The 20,536-nt window shown below is 38.3% G+C and overlaps 1 protein-coding gene across 1 annotated transcript in view; it reads right to left on the minus strand.

Moving 5' to 3' along the window:
- LOC126425305 (mitogen-activated protein kinase kinase kinase 10-like) overlaps positions 1–20,536 on the minus strand; it is a 731,045-nt gene that overhangs the window by 120,399 nt on the left and 590,110 nt on the right. The window contains exons 3-4 of the mRNA XM_050088284.1: positions 8,618–8,766; positions 1,798–1,973 (exon numbers count right to left, since the gene is read on the minus strand). Of these exons, the coding sequence (XP_049944241.1) occupies positions 1,798–1,973; positions 8,618–8,766 (325 nt within the window). The remainder of the gene's footprint in view (positions 1–1,797; positions 1,974–8,617; positions 8,767–20,536) is intronic.

A 20,536-nucleotide genomic window follows, 5' to 3' on the forward strand; every position in this document is an offset into this window, starting at 1 on the left:
CAGTGATGATGCTTGCTCCTGTTTTGAGTAAAGCTGTATGCATCAATGCTGTTTGGGTGAAAGTGAAAAGGATGACTACTTTTTCCTACTCGAGTTTTCATTCGGGTAAGGAAAAGTTCTTCGAACATTATTATGATTGTAACATAATATATCAGAATCTTCCATTTTTGGCCAGCTGAAAGGTTGGTAAATCATCATCATTCCCTAACGGCCACATATATCAAAACTGAAAGGTGCAAAAATGTAAAATATACAAGTGCAGTGACTGAACTGAATGAGAAGGGGTGTCTCCAAATGGGAGAGCAAAAAAAAAGGTAGCATACCGTGAACATAGCATGTCTGCAAAATTGCAGGCGTTTCCCGTAAGTGATTCGATAACAATGTAGGGTTAATTGTTTAAAAGTGGCCACAGCGTCACATTTTTGTTTGCACGTAGATTTCACTGAGAAGAACAGAAATACATAGCAGTATTCAAGTCTACTAACAATTGGTTGTTTCATAAATAAGATATTTCACCACTGCACTGTGACGCTGCTTCAACATACCAATAACAGTAAATGATTATGATTTGATCATATTATTTTCACATTAAACCAAGCACGGCTTGTAATTAAAGGTTCTGAGGCAGGGATGACCAAAAATATCTATTAAAATATACTTTTCAGTAAAGTATTACAGAATTCAAAACATCAAGAACCATTTTGAATATTTTCCAAGTGTATTTAAGTAATGAAAGTCAACTGTTGATACTGAGTGATTGGTTTCCAACAGGCAGCAGCTAGTGTTCAGGTTGCACCTGGAAACTATGGTTAGCTCCATCTAGCACAGGTTGATTGGTGTGGCTTCTAGAGTTAACAGCTCTTATGGGCTTCGATTATGCAGGACAATATTAAGTAAGACACAAAATGAGTGTCAACTAGCCAATCACAGAGACAGAAGCATCTGCAACAGTGAGCAAACGTGCATGGGCATTTGTGCACTCACACAGACAGACGTGTTCCACACCCATGAGAATCAACTCACACACACACACACACACACACACACACACACACACGAGATTGGGAGAAATAATAAAAAAAAGTGTGCCGATGAAGGGGGAAATGATCAGGAGATATGTCAGTAAGGAAATTGGAGTAAAGGAAAAGATTTAAAATATAATACTGAATATTTTTCACTCTCTTCTCAAAATGAAGAAACTAATATTTAGATTACAATACTGAATTTTTCAGATTTATTCATAATGTAGAAACTATTAATAAAATTCTGAAATTTTTCAGTTTGTGCACCTGTTTGTGTTACTAAAACTGCTCCTGTCTCAGCTGTCCAGTACAAAACTTTTTGAGAAGCTTTGCAGAGTCACCAGTAGTTGAGTGCGTAACGTTTAAGACTCATCACTGCAAAGTCACTGGTTCAATTATCCCTAGTAGCAACCTTCTTTAACATCTACTTGAACTCTATGTTTACTATCAAAAGTAAATATTAGTTAACATTAACAGTCTTAAGAAAGAGTGTTGCTACGTGGAATTACACAAAATTAAAAATGAAGGAAAATTACTTTTCAAATTCTCTTCAACCTCAGCTACATAGTCAACAAATTTTTGTTGGAATGCTCAAACAATCATTCACACATTTATACTTCAATTATTCTTTTTATTATTCAAGGGGCAACTGTTCTTTCAGTAATATATAATACTTTATTCCTCATCTTCCTATTCAGAAGCAAGTGAAGCGTCTGCACTGCGAATACCTGTAAGGCTGTTACCATTTTTCTGGGCTTCAAAATGGCATACTCACTTTTTCCTTCATCCGCAATCCATGGAGGACTTGCTCTATCTCTTGCCTCCAGTCTTCCTGCATGGTGTGGAAACTCTCATGGGGTGTCTGAGTGAATGCAGAATGCATTATTGCGTCGAGTGCTAGGAGGACGTCTTCGAATGAAGGTCTCATGTGTGGGTCGGAATTCCAGCATGCTGTAATGAAAAATTCTGATTATAAGAGTCTGAAATGTTCAGTATTTCTGAAAGATATAAAGTATTGTTATTACTTCCAATGTCATGACAATAATAAAATACTTTTATGTGAAGAGAAAAGGAGTACCCTCGCTCAAATTACAGTAAAACATTAAGTCATGGAAAGGAATAGAATTTAATACTTGAAAGTATGTCCTGTTTGTGTTACCACTGCAACTAGTTTTGAATGACACAGTACCTGCTGTAGAAAATAATTTCATCTACAATGTTTATGTGTAATCTGTTGATGTGTCTGCATTCTTTCTTAATTTTCCCTGTGAGATGAAATATTATTACTGAACCTTTTATACGCGCAGAAATATTTTAAATACACTTTTGTTTTCACTTATCCTTCATGCCACTTATTCAGGCACAGCCTATTATTTAAACACACTTCATCATTTCTTTGATGTCTCTTTCCTGCCCTGTTCCTTCTCTTACTATGCTTCACGTTTACAAGTTTTCCTCCCAATCTTCTATGATTACTGCACTTCACTGTCCTTAGTGTCACATTCTTCCTATTGGGACCTCAATTTCTGAGATGAAACAGTTGAATATGAAATTTTGGAAATTTGTGGTAAGTTCCAATGGGGCCAAACTGCTGAAGCATCGGTCCCTATACTTACACACTACTTAATCTAACATAAACTAAATCACGCTAAGGACAACACACACATCCATGCTTGATGGAGGATTCGAACCTCCGAGGGGTGTGCCATGCTTACCATGGCAAGGTGCCCTAGACCACGCGGCTACCCCGTGTGGCCTTGAATATGAGAGATGAAAAGTTACTGAAGCAGTGCTATGTATTTTACTGACCAATAGAGACTACCTGCATGTAGAATAGATAAAGGTCTGTTTTCATATTACTAAACTGTATTTTTGAATCACAGATCTTCCAGGCACTGATGCCATAAAGAATCAGAGATTTTAAAATTGGGCCATTCTGTTATCTCTTGATGTCAGAGCAATCAAAGGTAGGTAATCTGGTATCAAATTCTATCATTAACTGCTACTCTTATGCCGCAACTGCATTTACCAAAGGGCCAAATAAAACACACAATAACTGCATCAACAACATGACTGATTGAAATTCTGGATCTCTGTTTACTACATTTATTATTTCATATCGAATTCACTCAGCTATATAAATTTTGTCTTAGAATACTAAGTACAATAATTACAACATAGATGCGAAAGGAAAATAACTGCTATGTTTACATGAGGAAGTCACATTCTTAGCTGTAGTGAGTGGATATACGAGAGTTGGAACTTTATTAGTGGCAACTATTTATTTACAGCTCGCACAAAATAGATTTGTGTTTCAAATTTTTACTGACCTTCAATGTAGTTACTCTCAGCCATGCCAGTTGTGTTGATAGTTCAAGCAATGCAGTCTACTGCCCGACAAACTTGTAGCAGTTCTGAAGCGAATGCCGTGAAGTGTTTCCTTCAAATTAGAAATCGAGTTGAAGTCACGAGGGCTGAAGACAGGAGAGTGCAGTAGGTGGTATAGCACTTAGCAGCCCCACCAGTCAAACAAATCAGTAACAGCTTGCAATGTATGTGCTTGAGCATTGTCCTGAAAAGTGATGGTCAGGTCCTGCAGAAAGTGTAATCACTTCTGTCTCTATGCCGTTCATTTCTGGAACACAACCTACGACCAGCTTACAGACAGAAGTGATGACACTTTCTGCAGGACCTGACCATCATTTTGCAGGACAATGTTGAAGCACGTACAGTGCAAGCTGTTACTGATTTGTTTGACTGGTTGGGCTGCTGAGTGCTATACCACCTACTGCACTCCCCTAACTTTAGCCCTCGTGAATTCAAGTCGATTTCTGAACTGAAGGAAACACTTCACAGCATTCACTTCAGAACTGCTACAAATTCGTCGGGCCATAGACCGCGCCGCTCGAACCGTCAATACAACTGGCACTGCTAAGAGTATCCTACGACTTTGACATTGCTGGCAAAGAGTTGTACTCAATGCTGGTGACTACTTCGAAGGTCAGTAAAACTTTGAAACACATATTTATTTTGTACGAGCTGTATAGAAATAGTTGCCACTATTAAAGTTCCAACCCTCATATTTTCAGTATCATACAATGGCCATGCTGTGCACTTCACAGAGGTTTTTAAAGTACATGGATGTATACCTGGCTCAGAATAACAAAGTGACTGACAGCTTTGTGTTTACAGGAGAGATATAATGGCAACAACCAATCAGTGCATGAGCTTGGTCACACCCTCTGTTCTGTGAACAGGTGTCGTGTTGCTCTGCCACCTCAACTGCGGACGACAATTGCAGCCTATAACGTAATTGTTTTGTCTTGTCCTTTCCTCTGTTCATGTTGTATGTTTCTTTTACACAATGTGTGAAACTAACTGAGTAATAGCTTAGGAAAGTGACAAGACTTATGATCCTGCAAAGCAAACTCAATACTGCACGTTAACAAAAAACTTATGATAGTACTCAGTACGAACTGCACACCTACTGCTCACAGAGCCATACAGCACTTCAGCATAACAGATAACTGATAACATCACCCCCTCCTGTGCTCAACTGTCATTCACTCTGTAATTCTGATAGAAGAAATCATCTTTGGCAATGAGACATATCTTGAAAGTTGCAGTACAAAAAGGTACAATTCACCTTTGGCAACAAAGTTACTTTTTTCAACTGATCTTCAGCACTACTTTTTCAACTGATCTTCATCAGTAACATCATGAATGTGATGGGAAAAATTTTGGATGGAAATTATAGACATGAAACTCAAAAGTTAGTGAATCATTGGGTATTAATTCATAACAGGTGCCAAGATTTCTACATCTGTGTAAGCTATGCCTCTGATCACTGGGAAATTAAGCAGTAGTACCAACACCAAAATAGCTTTCAGTGTTGTATCCAGGGACCAACTTTCAGTTAATATACTACAATATTGTCAATAAAGGTCTCCTACCTCTTACTCACTACATAACCTCTTTTCCAAGACAAAATTTAACTGTGGAATACTGCTTGGATGTAAGCATACTGCAACTAACTATATTTTCCTTACCAAGATAAAGGCTTAACTCTACTTTCTGCAATTCTACATAAAATACTTACTAATTCTCACTCTCTATTAACAGAATTGGTTGTTGTTGTTGTTGTTGTTGTTGTGGTCTTCAGTCCTGAGACTGGTTTGATGCAGCTCTCCATGCTACTCTATCCTGTGCAAGCTTCTTCATCTCCCAGTACCTACTGCAACCTACATTCTCCTGAATCTGCTTAGAGTATTGATCTCTTGGTCTCCCTCTACGATTTTTACCCTCCACGCTGCCCTCCAATGCTAAATTTGTGATCCCCTGATGCCTCAAAACATGTCCTACCAACCGATCCCTTCTTCTAGTCAAGTTGTGCCACAAACTTCTCTTCTCCCCAATCCTATTCAATACCTCCTCATTAGTTACGTGATCTACCCACCTTATCTTCAGCATTCTTCTGTAGCACCACATTTCGAAAGCTTCTATTCTCTTCTTGTCCAAACTGGTTATCGTCCATGTTTCACTTCCATACATGGCTACACTCCATACAAATACTTTCAGAAACGACTTCCTGACACTTAAATCTATACTCGATGTTAACAAATTTCTCTTCTTCAGAAACGATTTCCTTGCCATTGCCAGTCTACATTTTATATCCTCTCTACTTCGACCATCATCAGTTATTTTTCTCCCTAAATAGCAAAACTCCTTTACTACTTTAAGTGTCTCATTTCCTAATCTAATCCCCTCAGCATCACCTGATTTAATTTGACTACATTCCATTATCCTCGTTTTGCTTTTGTTGATGTTCATCTTATATCCCCCTTTCAAGACACTGTCCATTCCGTTCAACTGCTCTTCCAAGTCCTTTGCTGTCTCTGACAGAATTACAATGTCATCGGCGAACCTCAAAGTTTTTATTTCTTCTCCATGGATTTTAATACCTACTCCGAATTTTTCTTTTGTTTCCTTTACTGCTTGCTCAATATACAGATTGAATAAGATCGGGGAGAGGCTACAACCCTGTCTCACTCCTTTCCCAACCACTGCTTCCCTTTCATGCCCCTCGACTCTTATAACTGCCATCTGGTTTCTGTACAAATTGCAGAATTGGTTATGGAAACTAAAACAATAGTTTGATAAGTCTCTCCTGACCAGAACGAAATGAGAAACAAAACAATTTCACACACCATGGCAAAACTTGACTCAATAAGTTGTAACAGTTACAAAACAATAAAATTGCAGTTGAATCTTCACTGAAACAAGTGCAATTCCATAATTTAAGAAGAAGAAATTCCAGTACTGCCTAAAGACAAATTTAAAAGTATAATAAGTAATTCTAGCTGTCAAAACTTGTAGTTCCTACCTTGGTGAGGAAAGATGTATAGATTCAGGAAAGTTAGAAAAAAGGAGCAGGTCACTCGCAGTCAGATGCCACAATGACATAACCTTCCATCCCCACACCCAACACTGTGAGGACTATACAAGTACACAAACTTGGTTTCCCCTCGACATCAGAAGAAGTGAGTCTCTCCCACCTGGGATCCGACCAACTTGAACTTCCTTTGACCTATCCCTCTTTTCTTCCTGAAAGAGGAACCAATCACTCAAAAAGCAAGGAACAGTTTTTTCACTTTTAAATGTGTCTATTGGCCATATCCGAAATTCATCTCATGAATGTAAGTACTGGCTAGCCAGCACATCTCTCCTATTTTATAGTTTTCGTTTTGGGGCAATACTTTACTTTGATTTCCTCATACACATTGAAAATTTCTTGTACAACTTCATCAGTGTTTACAGACACAGACAGGAACAACAGCAGTAAAAAATTTTAGACATATATTTTTTTTAAAAAGATGAAGTTCTTGTCCATCCAATTGTTTAACTAAAAAATATTAAATTTGTCAAAAAGAGAGAAATTAAACAACAGAGATTGATTAATCATTACATTGACTATTAGCATAAACACATCAGGCAATAAATTAGGCTCTCCCATGAGGCATGATGGTAATACAATGAAACACTGGCAACATTTCAGCAAGGAAGTGAACTCACAAATTTCTTCAGGTATTCCTTATGCAGCTGAGGCTACTGACCGATCATTAGGTCACTCAGTACTACCAAATAGCGGTATGTTAACTGCTATGTTTCATCCACTGTACCAAAAAATGCCAGAAATTTTCTACGGGATTTGGAGACAGTTGAGGTGCAATATGTGGCTATCAAATCAAGAACACATCCGTGCAACCCTGTAAACATAGCTGTTGTGATCTTGGAAAACAAAAGTGTCCTCAGAATACTCATAATAAAGATGTGCAAGAAAGGGTATCACCTTGTCACTAAAAGTGTTTCTGTGAACATCCGGCTTCATGTTCATGATAATCCAAATCAGTGATCACAGTTTATGATATGAAAAACACCCCAAAAACATCACAGAACCAACTCTGGTTTGAACTGCGCCCTCCACACAATGCTGGTTAAATGTCTCACTGGGTCGTTGGTGCACCCAGTGCCTTGCGTTAATTTGAAATGAAGCAAAATTGCAACTCATCGGACCACACTACACGCCCACAGGCAGCTCCAGTCCAGTTTCTGTGTAGTTTGGCCCACTTACAACACAAACCATTATGTACCACTGCGAGCAATGGTCCTTTGCCAGGTAGTGGACTCCTAATGAACATCACACAAAGTTCACTTTTTCTTTTAGTGTTTAAAATCTATTGTCATTGCAGATGCAGAATACTTGTCTCCCATACGTGTCAGTTAGGAACTTTTTATGACCACTGTCCTTATACCACATCACACAGTTGCAAATAGTTCACTATTCCTTGCAGACACAGTGGATGGCCTGCACCGATATATCGACAAATCAAAGAACTTCATTCACAGTGTGGCCATGTTATGTCCAATCGTGACAGCTCCTTCTGCCATTGTGTCACATACCTACATCACCCCATCTTACTATGCTGATTCCGTACAACGGACTGGCACTGACTGCCTGAACTTACATCAGCAGTAAAGACTCACAAGACCATCTGATACCAGATCTACACCATCTGTTCCAAATTGACCATTCTGCTCTTTTATCGGGTGACTAATATTTTATCTGGTGAACTTACTATGAAGTTCTTGTTTTTCCAGGTTCATAGAAATTCGACAAAACTGTATTCATCACACAATGCTATAACTGAAATTACTGTGACTAAGAAATGAAAGATGCCCAAGTGAACAATTAGAGTAGAGAGAGAGAGAGAGAGAGAGAGAGAGAGAGAGAACACTCACAAACTATCAGGTACTGTAGCACTTGTTTAATAAAACAGAAGCATTGCATGCAGAAAGTAAAAAAAGGCAACAAAAACCTTAGGAAAGAAAATGAGATGACTATTTTAATAGCAAAAATAAAGGAACTTAAATACTAAAACACTTTTTAGAAAAACAGTCCATAACCCTCTTTCAATGGTAAAGTAGCAAACATTTTTCATCATCTCCAAACAGTCTGTAGTTGATTCAATATAGACCCTACAGTGTAATAACAAAGATTTTATACAATATTTCCCCACATTTTTTACATAGCTGACCTTCCATGAGATCCCGCCAGGGTTCAGGGCAGGTGCTAGGGATGGGTAACGTCAGCTTGTTGACTGCCACTCCGTATGCCACTGCCAGGGTGTCAATGCCTTTGTATGGTGTTTCTCCGGTGAGCAGCTCCCACAGGAGAACACCGTAGCTGTCAACAGAAGTAAATGTCACTGAAGTCATAAGCTGGACTGGACTCTTGCCACTCTATGAGTAAATGCATTCTGCAAAACACTCACTTAAAAACATTACTATCTGGAAACAAAGGCATGCAAAAAAGTAATCCAGTTTTCTACTTCAGACAAACACAGCTATACAATAGTTAGAAACAATAGTTAGAAACATGTCAGTGCAGACTTGCACATATGTTAAACAGTTAAGTAATATCAGCCCTTTGTCATTAAGGTTATTTTAAAATATTTAAGAATCAATATTGAATGAAAGAAGACATTAAATGAAATTCTGTTAATTAAAAATGGGAAAAACGCAATGAATCCACACAATAGGGAATGAGTCAAGCTTTATGTAGTTGGCGTATAGTCAAAGCTTTCATATAATGAAGTGACAAGGGGATTTTTGCCTGGAGAACTGTATTTTTTTCCAGTAACTTTCAACAACTGCAACTGCGGATGTTAACAAGAGACTACTTTACGTGTAGCACCTTAATCGAGGGTGGACTGTATTCTCAATTACAAGTTATCTGATCTTCACCAACTTACTTCCAAGATTATCTCTCTTAATGCCTGTGAAATGCCTACTCATAAATGTGGGTGTAACGTTACACAAGTTTTACAATTTGATATCATCATGATTTGCATCTAATGGTACACAATATGGCACGAAAAATATGTTTTTTATTGAAATGAATCAATGGAGAGAGTTGACTGAGCCCTAATGGTGCACAACTCTAGTAGCCCACCAGTTTAGCCATTGTATCATAGAAATTATAGGAAAGTTAGAAGTGCTGAGGTTCACTCTCAGTGATTTTATTGTGCACTGAAAATATCAGTGAAATACAAGGTATTGCTCATCTTGATGGTGTTTGTGAGTGAGGATCTCTTGCTGAAAGAATTCAACCTAAATAACAGTAACAGACTGCTACTCACTATAAAGATGACACACTGAGTTGCAGCCATAATGGAAAGATGAATAAATTTTTCCACAGCCACTGACAGGACTTTTTCATTTATTCACAAGCCAAGTTTCAAAACTATTCAAGTAAATAAACACACACAGTGTTCTAAACATTAGGATTATGTTTCTGGTCAGGAAAATGCAAAACTGAATTGTCATAATCTCTGTGGTGAAATTCACTGGTGGGGGATCATACCTTAAAGATATTCTGTGAATGAATCAACAAACGTACTTTTCAGTTACTGAAGACAATTTCTGATGCAGTTAAGGTAGAGAGATCAGCATCAATTGTCTGCCAAGAAGCAATGGAATTCTGATTAGGTGGCTGTAACACTGCCAAGAAGCCACTGATCATGAGTCACTCATCGTAAAGTGATGAAAACAACATCAGGATGTGACCATGGAGAAGTGAGGTTTCACAGAGAGAAAAGTCACGGTACATGATACGACGCACAGACGAGCATAGGTGGAAGGGTGTAGCTGAGAGAATAGTATTTCCCGAAGTGTGCTGTGGTTACAGTGAAATGTGCATGAGGTGGTGAGACAGTCTGTAGCTATTATTATGGTCTGGGATTGGATAACTGTTTTTGACATTTAGACCCAAATAATACCCCACTTACATTGCGACAATAGTCAGGAATTGATACTTTCCTATATTAGCATGAGAATGTTCTGCCCACACAGCAAGGACCAATGCATCATTGTTTTATGGCTTGGCCTGGTCAAAGCCATAATGAATACTTGTAATAATTTACACTTATATGCTGCATTGGACGAATCCCAAAACCCAGATGGAACAGACTGCAGTATTTGTTGTGCACCAGGTCAATTGTGCCTAAAACCTGCTAACAATTATTCATTATGTTTTAGAAAGAATGGAAACAAAATACTGCACTTAATGAGAATTTACAGGAAAGTATTCTTTGAAGTACACAGATGCCAAGCATAATATTAGTTTACAGTTTTTGGAGTTGGGCCAATTGAGGTCTAGAAATTTTCCCGAATATAGTATATGCTCCAGTGACAAAGCTGACGAAAGGCCTCCATTGGGGCATTAGAGAAGACATTTCCTGTGGTTATATCTACAGTAAACACACTCAAGTGGATGTATGTTTAGCGATGCAGAGATGAAGAAGCTGGCACGGGACAAGCAAGCATGGAGAGTTGCATCCAACCAGTCTTCAGAATGAAGATGACGATAACAACAATAACATGAATAAAAGTTCTCCGAGTGAATCCTTATTAAGAAATAGGCATTTCTCAACACACCCCCACTACACCAGAATAATGCAGCACAACAAAAGTGCCATCAATAAAATTATATTGATATAAATGTTGTGAAAAGTTCTTGTAGAATGTAAATACTTTAGGAGACTGCTCACTAAAAAGCAGAAGCATTGAGTTGTGAACAGGCACAGACAAAAAGAAGGAGAGAGAGAGAGAGAGAGAGAGAGAGAGAGAGAGAGAAACGTATGCCACTACATGGTGCTAGATTGACAGTTCCAATCCTCTCTTGTGGCATGTGGACTAGTCACGGCGAGGGTCGTGTCGGATGGTGTGGTGAAGGGGGATGGAGGCAGGAAAGAGGGACTGGGGATGGGCAGCTAGCAGCTCAAGGAAGCCAGTTTGCTGTCTAGGAATGTGGGAGGGAGGGGTGGCGAATACACGGGCTAGCACGATTGTAGCAGTTGGTGGGAAACTGTACACCCTGAAGGAGGCTTGGGGACATGAATTCGGAGGGGGTAACAGGATGGAGGACAGGGATATTGTTGGGTTGAGAGTGCAGGGACAGTGGGTTATCTGAGATTGAGGCCAGGATGATTACAGGAGTGGGGGATGTGCTGTAAACACAACTCCTATCTGTGTAGTTCAGTAAGTAAAGATGGTGGTGGAAGGAAGGGTCCAATTGGCTCAGGTTGTGAGGCAGACATTGAAATTGAGTTTTTTGTGCTCGGCTGAATGTTGTGCCACCAGGATATCAGCTTTGTTCTAGACAACAGTTTGGCTGTGGTCATTCATCCTGGTGGACAACTGGTTGGTAGTCATACCAACATAAAAGGTAATACCCCCCAAACATGGTACACAAACAGATTTCCCGTACCATATCCCACTCATGTGTGGGATCTGTACCAAACAGGACTACCACGGGATATTATGAATACAAATAAGGGCAGCACAAATAGTCACAGATTTGTTTAACGTGTGTGAGAATGTCACGGAGATGCTGAAATAATTGAACCGTCAAGCATTTGAAGATACAAACAAACTATCCCATTAATGCCTGCTTGCAAAGTTCCTAGTGCCAACTGTAAGTAATGTATCTGGGAATACATTTCAGTCCCCTACATGTTGCTCCTCTCTACTGTGCACTTCACAGAGGTTTGCAGAGTATAAATGTGTATGTGGTTAATCACAAAAACAACATTGTCAAGAGAAATAAATTCCTAGCTTGAATGAATTGTGCAGTGTTATTATTTCTACTTTAACATCACTTTCAAATAGCTGATTATTTAATGCAAACATACTTAAACTTGGTACTGTATAATGCTATACTCAACAAACAGAACTCAAGTGTAGTGCATTGGGCACTGTGACATGTAGTTGTTGTTGTGGTCTTCAGTCCTGAGACTGGTTTGATGCAGCTCTCCATGCTACTCTATCCTGTGCAAGCTTCTTCATCTCTCAGTACCTACTGCAGCCTACATCCTTCTGAATCTGTTTAGTGTATTCATCTCTTGGTCCCCCTCTACGATTTTTACCCTCCACGCTGCCCTCCAATACTAAATTGGTGATCCCTCGATGTCTCAGAACATGTCCTACCAACCGATCCCTTCTTTTAGTCAAGTTGTGCCACAAGCTCCTCTTCTCCCCAATTCTATTCAATACTCCTCATTAGATATGTGATCTACCCATATAATCTTCAGCATTCTGCTGTAGCACCACATTTCGAAAGCTTCTATTCTCTTCTTGTCTAAACTATTTATTGTCCACATTTCATTTCCATACATGGCTACACTCCACACAAATACTTCCAGAAACAAGTAGATAAATTACACTCGTCAGGCTTCACTGGTAACTGGCACATTTATCAAACTGCTTACATATTTCAGGTCATGAAGTTATTCTCTTACATAAAATATGTAAGACTGCCTTACCAGTAACAATCTGAGTGTAACAGGAACCCTTAAACATCTGCTACCAGTTTACAAATTTTTCCAGATGCGTATAAGTGAATAACTAAGTCCAACAATGAATCTTTGTCGCCAAGTGATAAATGCAAGTATGTTAAATTTTTGTTTAGAAATCTGCACATGTAGTGAGGACAGCATCCAACAAAATTGGATTAAAAAAAAATCAACTATGCTATTGTTACCCACTGATGAAACAAAGCTCAGCTAAGGAAAGTCTATGCCTAAAAGACCTTGTAAGGTCGATACACAGTACCCATAAGAAACAAGTGCTAGTGTGTAATGAGGCACACACATTACTGTCTGTGAGATAACAAATTGCCACCCTTTACTTCTCATGCTGTAATGCATATAATTAAAATTGTACACAGAAAAAATCCTAAATTGCTTACAACTTCCTTATTTAAAATGAAACAGTAGCATAAATAGACAGAATGAGCATGATTTCTAGTTTTATTTGTTTGCTCAAACCAGACTAATTTCTGACAATATATATTAAACTACTGATTGCTGTTAATAAAGTTTCCTAAACAACACATTAACATTCACACTTTTTATTTCAGTTGTAAAGTTCATTACATGAAATAATAATATAATTCTCCATGATCCTATGGTCCCTAGCTGAGCATGGGCAAACATGGAAAACATGCTAAACTGTACAAACACTGATAAGCCAGTAACCAAATTACCAAATTTATTTACACACACACACACACACACACACACACACACCTATCTTTGATTTGAGTTAGTAGCGGTTTGAAACCTTAGCTACTAACAAATCAACCATCATTAACAAAACGGTTGTATGTAGTACATTCTTTGCAAATACAGTCACAATGAGCACTCAACAAACACAAGGCCTCTCACCTTCATACAGATACTCTTGAAGGTTACCTCAATTAACCCAGGCAAGTCATGTATAACAGTCTGAAAAGAAAAAGTAGAGCTCACAAAACCGTTAAACAATAAAAATATGAAGAAAAACGTGAAGAAAAGAAGGTAGTAATAGCAAGAATGCTGACTGTGGTGCAACTGACAGGATAATCTATGACTAAATACAAAAACCTATGACTTCAAAACTAAGGTTTTTACGGGAGGATCAACAATGGAGAAAAAGGAAATACAATTGCAACAAAAGGATTATCAATTGTCTCCATGCCAGAGGTGATCCTGCTGATATATTTTTTTTAGCACCATTAGGCTTTGCAACTCCTGCCCCCAATACTGACAAAGAACGAAAGTATTCATCGGGACTCCAATAAGAAGCCTTTGTGTTGCTAGCCAGTGATACTAACCACTAGATGCTGGAGGCACTCCAAAATGAGAGCAAAGAAGTGAGCTTACCTGCTGGGAAGGATGATTTTCATGAAGTTAGAATCAAAAGGAGCACAAATTTATGGCAAAAGAAAGCAGAACAGAGGCCAACAGGCAAATAAATGGTAAGTCAATGAGACATAGCTTCATGAAGCAGGTACAACAAATTCAGGAACACATACCTTTGGAATAACCAGACCTTTTTCTCTAAGAAGCTGGAAACTTAGGGAGGAAATAAAAAAACATGAATTTGTAAAAGCATGGAAGCAAATTTGTATTTATGATGATCTAAAGCGTATAATTGCAGTACATCACACAAAAAGTGTTGTTGGTGCTGTGGTTTTTTTGGTTGTCTGTAACATCTGCACTAGTTGTTTCTGTGCAAAGCTCCTTTGTCTCTGGGTCACCATTGCAACTTACACCTACTTGCACCTCCTTAGTGCATTCAGTCTTGATCTCCCTCTACAAATTTTACTCATCATACAGATATCCATAAGCAAATTGTTCTTTTATGCCTCAAATTGTGTTTTATCAGCCAATCACTTCTTTTCTCCGTATGTCCATCTTTACACAGATGGTTGTGGGACCTCAACTGTTCAGTACAGAACGTCAAATCAAAACACCTTTCAGCCATCTAAATTTCCAAATTGTTATTTTATCGAGCAACTATTTTCGGCAATATATTGTGCCACATTTGACTAACAAGTGTTATAGCACAGGAACTAATTAAAATATTCACACTATGTTTGGTTTAAGTGACAGATGGAATTCACAAAGTTTTGTTTGTGTGTGTTCCAAGTTGTCATGATTGAAGCATAATGACAACGGTTTAAAAAAGGGCTCCACATGTGGAACGGTTTGTTCTGACCAAATCAGACACACACCTGACTGAAGTGATCACTGTGTCAAAAATCTACAGATACCAGTCACTGAATGCTGGCCTCTATTTAGACTGGACAAGAGGTGGGAATTTTCCTACACATTGGTCAGGGAGTCTGAAGGTGTAATACATTGCCAAAACTGGTTGCTCAATAAAATAATAATCTGGATATTTAGACGGCTGAAAAGTGTTTTCATCTGACATTCTAATCACTTCTTTTCGTCATGTTTTACCTTAATTCCTTTTTCCTCAATTTGATTCAGTTCCTGCTCATTAGTTATTTGATCTACCACATAAACTTCAACATTCTTCTCTAGCAGCACATTTCAGAAGGTTCTATTCTCTTCTTGTCTCAACTGCTACAATCCACATTTCACTTCCGTGCAACACTACACTCCATACAAATACTTTTCGAAAAAGACTTACTATGGATTAAATGTACAGGTATCTGGAAAGGTACATTACAGCTTCAAAGTGTTACAGCACAGGAACTAACTAAAATATTCACACTATGTTTGGCTTATGTGACAGACGGAATTCACAAAGTTTTGTTTATGTGTGTTCCAAGTTGTTGTGATTGAAGCATAATGACAACGGTTTAAGAAAAAGCTCCGTGTGTGGAACGGTTTGCTCAGGCCAAAACAGACACACACATTCAAAGAAACTTCCAACCACATTATAGAATGCAACCAACCTCACAGAAGCCAATACGCAGGTGGTAGAGGAATTTTATGCACACTGGAAGTGCTGATGTGGAGCAATATACTAGATGACCTGAAACGAGTGAAGCTGACGCAGAATGGATACTATTGAGTTTTCAGTGTTTGCCATAGGAGTCTGTGTGGAGGGTATCACAAGAACTGCAAATCCCTGCAGTAACCATGTGCCAGAACCATCAGAAACTTTTACAGATTAACCCATCATGATTGCAACAGCTGCACGCATTGAAACCAGACAATGAGACACAACATACACTGATAAGCCAAAAAATTATGACCACTGTCTACTGCGACACTGGATGCCACCTGGTGGCGTTGCAGGCATGTCATGCATAGCAGACACGGACATGGCACCACGCTAGTGAAAATATGGGCTGCAAATGGAGACATCTGTAGGTATAAGTGACTTTGACAAAGGGCAGATTATTATATTTATATTATTATTATTTCTCTCCCCTCTCAGACGCCACGTCTGATCAAAAATGGAAAGTGACGCGGACCTTGATCAAGCGTGACTTCCTTTTAACTGTACGGTATATGTTACATTGCATTTAGGAACTTTCGGGTAACTGAGCATGTATCAATAATTACAGATTTCTGTAGTTGTATATATAAGTTTGGATGTAGCTGTATTGCATTGATGTACTGGTGGATATTGTGTGGTATGACTCCTGTAGTTGATAGCATAATTGGTATAATGTCAACTTTATCCTGATGCCACATGTCCTTGACTTCCTCAGCCAGTTGGATGTATTTTTCAATTTTTTCTCCTGTTTTCTCTGTATATTTGTTGTATTGGATATGGATATTTTGATTACTTGTGTTAATTTCTTCTTTTTATTGGTGAGTATGATGTCAGGTTTGTTATGTGGTGTTGTTTTATCTGTTATAATGGTTCTGTTCCGGTATAATTTGTATTCATCACTCTCCAGTACATTTTGTGGTGCATACTTGTATGTTGGAACGTGTTGTTTTATTAGTTTATGTTGTATGGCAAGTTGTTGATGTATTATTTTTGCTACATTGTCATGTCTTCTGGGGTATTCTGTATTTGCTAGTACTGTACACCCGCTTGTGATGTGATCTACTGTTTCTATTTGTTGTTTGCAAAGTCTGCATTTATCTGTTGCAGTATTGGGATCTTTAATAATATGCCTGCTGTAATATCTGGTGTTTATTGTTTGATCCTGTATTGCAATCATGAATCCTTCCGTCTCACTGTATATATTGCCTTTTCTTAGCCATGTGTTGGATGCGTCGTGATTGATGTGTGGCTGTGTTAGATGATACGGGTGCTTGCCACGTAGTGTTTTCTTTTTCCAATTTACTTTCTTCGTATCTGTTGATGTTATGTGATCTAAAGGGTTGTAGAAGTGGTTATGAAATTGCAGTGGTGTAGCCGATGTATTTATATGAGTGATTGCTTTGTGTATTTTGCTAGTTTCTGCTTGCTCTAGAAAGAATTTTCTTAAATTGTCTACCTGTCCATAACGTAGGTTTTTTATGTCGATAAATCCCCTTCCTCCTTCCTTCCTGCTTAATGTGAATCTTTCTGTTGCTGAATGTATGTAATGTATTCTATATTTGTGGCATTGTTATCATGTAAGTGTATTGAGTGCCTCTAGTCTGTGTTACTCCATTTCACTACTCCAAACGAGTAGGTCAATATTGGTATAGCACAAGTATTTATAGCTTTTGTCTTGTTTCTTGCTGTCATTTCTGTTTTCAGTATTTTTGTTAGTCTTTGTCTATATTTTTCTTTTAGTTCTTCTTTAATATTTGTATTATCTATTCCTATTTTTTGTCTGTATCCTAGATATTTATAGGCATCTGTTTTTTCCATCGCTTCTATGCAGTCACTATTGTTATCCCATATGTAATCTTCTTGTTTAGTGTGTTTTCCATTGACTATGCTATTTTTCTTACATTTGTCTGTTCCAAAAGCCATATTTATATCATTGCTGAATACTTCTGTTATCTTTAGTAATTGGTTGAGTTGTTGATTTGTTGCAGCCAGTAGTTTTAGATCATCCATGTATAGCAAATGTGTGATTTTGTGTGGGTATGTTCCAGTAATATTGTATCCATAATTTGTATTATTTAGCATGTTGGATAGTGGGTTCAGAGCAAGGCAGAACCAGAAAGGACTTAATGAGTCTCCTTGGTATATTCCACGCTTAATCTGTATTGGCCGTGATGTGATATTATTTGAATTTGTTTGGATATTAAGTGTGGTTTTCCAATTTTTCATTACTATGTTTAGGAACTGTATCAATTTAGGATCTACTTTGTATATTTCCAATATTTGTAGTAACCATGAGTGGGGTACACTATCAAAAGCTTTTTGGTAATCAATGTATGCATAGTGTACCGACCTTTGTTTAGTTTTAGCTTGATATGTCACCTCTGCATCTATTATCAGTTGCTCTTTACATCCTCGTGCTCCTTTGCAACAGCCTTTTTGTTCTTCATTTATAATTTTGTTCTGTGTTGTATGTGTCATTAATTTCTGTGTAATGACTGAAGTTAATATTTTATATATTGTTGGTAGGCATGTTATGGGGCGATATTTAGCTGGGTTTGCTGTGTCTGCTTGATCTTTAGGTTTCAGATAAGTTATTCCATGTGTAAGTGTATCAGGGAATGTGTATGGGTCTGCAATGTAACTGTTAAATAATTTAGTTAGATGTGAATGTGTTGAGGTGAATTTCTTTAGCCAGAAATTTGCTGTTTTATCTTTTCCAGGGGCTTTCGAATTGTGAGTAGAATTAATTGCTTGGGTGACTTCATGTTGCAAAATTATCACTTCAGGCATTTGTGGTATCATCTTGTATGTATCTGTTTCTGCTTGTATCCATCGTGCATGCCTGTTATGTTGTACCGGGTTTGACCGTATGTTGCTCCAGAAGTGTTCCATGTCTGTTATGTTTGGTGGATTGTCTATTTTAATGTGTGTGTTATCTATTGTCTAGTAAAATTTCTTTTGGTTTGTGTTGAATGTTTGGTTTTGTTTCCTTCTATTTTCACTTTTTTTGTATCTTCTAAGTCGTTTGGCCAATGCTTGTAATTTCTGCTTCTTTTCATCTAATTGCTCTATCACTTCTTGTTGTGAGATTTTACCTAACCTTTTTCGTTTTTTTCTGACATTTCATTTCTTATAAATTGTGTTAGCTGTCCGATGTCTTTTCTCAGTTTTTCTATTCTGATCTGTAACCTGTGTTGTCATGCTGGTTTTGTGGGTTTCTTCTGTGTGTTGGTTGGTTCTGATCTCTGCATAGTGCGTATATTTAGTGTAGTGAGTGCTATATAAACCAGTAGTTGTAACTCTTCGATAGTTGTGTTTTCATTTATTTTGTTGTGTATGATTGTGTTGATAGTTTTTATTGTTGTTTCGACTTGTGGGTTATTTGGCGGTCTATGCAAGAATGGTCTAATGTCTGTATTTGTGTCTTTGTATTCTATATATGTCAGCTGAAATTTTTCTTCTATATCTAACATGTGTGTCACTTCGTGTTCTGTTTGTGCTTGTTCTGGTGGCTGTCTTAAGCTTTCGTTTTCCTCTGACTGTTTAATTGATGCGTGTTGTTCTTTGTTTGTTTGCATTGGGATGTTTGAGTCCATTACTGTATTTTCTTCTTCTTCTGATAGCACATTATTTTGTTCCAGTATTTGTTGTACTTGTTGTTTCATGTTTTCTAATTCTGACTGGGGTATCCTGTTATTTTTGATTATTACACGGATCTGATCAGCTAGTCGTTGTTCTGTTAAAAATTTTAGTTCTGGGTATCTGGTAATAAATGTTGTGTATACTTGTGATCTGTATCCAGTTGTGTTGGTTCCTAGGTTTGTTGCTTGGTAATAACAGAACATGAGGTGTCGATTAACTTCATCTGACCATCTCATCCTCTGTCTTTGTTTTCCTTCTAGGGTGGTTGCAGGAAGCATATCCTGCAAAACACCTCTATTTGGATTTGAATAATTTTCCAGTTGGCTAGCAGTGTCGTTACCATTGTGGGCGGGCATAGTGTTCAAGCGTCATCCCCGACCATGACGGCACTTGTCCGAGGGTTCTTTAGTTCTGTCCTGAACCAACTAATCACACTAAAAGGGGGGTTAGCCCTATTAGTGGTTTGTTCTTTTCGTCGCCTTTTACGACTGGCAGAACATACCGGAGGCCTATTCTTTTCCCGGGCCTCCACGGGAAATATTATTATTATTATTATTATGCACAGCCTGTAAACGAGTATTTTGGAAATGGTGAAGCTGGTCAAATGCTCATGTCCTTCCGTCATCAGCATCTACGGAAAGAGCCAGATGGTAGGTCAAACTACCACTAGGTGCTAAATGGTTGAATGTCCATTACTCTCCACAAAATCTGGGGTTCAGAGCCTTGCCTGCTCAGAGCACATCGTTTATCGTACATTGTTGAACATGGAGATACACAGCAGACCACCCCTACATATTCACAAATTGACCCGACGACATCGTCAATTACGATAGCAGTGGGCACGGGACAATCAGGATTTGACCGTCTACTATCAATGGAAATGTGTTGGGTCTTCACCTGAAGCGCATTTTTGCTACACTAGCTCAATGGTTGTCTCCACACACACCATCACTGCGGTGAATGGAGGCTCGAAATGTGCAGCGTGCCACAGACACAGGCTGGTGGGAACAGTATTG

This window comes from Schistocerca serialis, chromosome 10, assembly GCF_023864345.2.
Source record: "Schistocerca serialis cubense isolate TAMUIC-IGC-003099 chromosome 10, iqSchSeri2.2, whole genome shotgun sequence".
NCBI lineage: Eukaryota > Metazoa > Arthropoda > Insecta > Orthoptera > Acrididae > Schistocerca > Schistocerca serialis.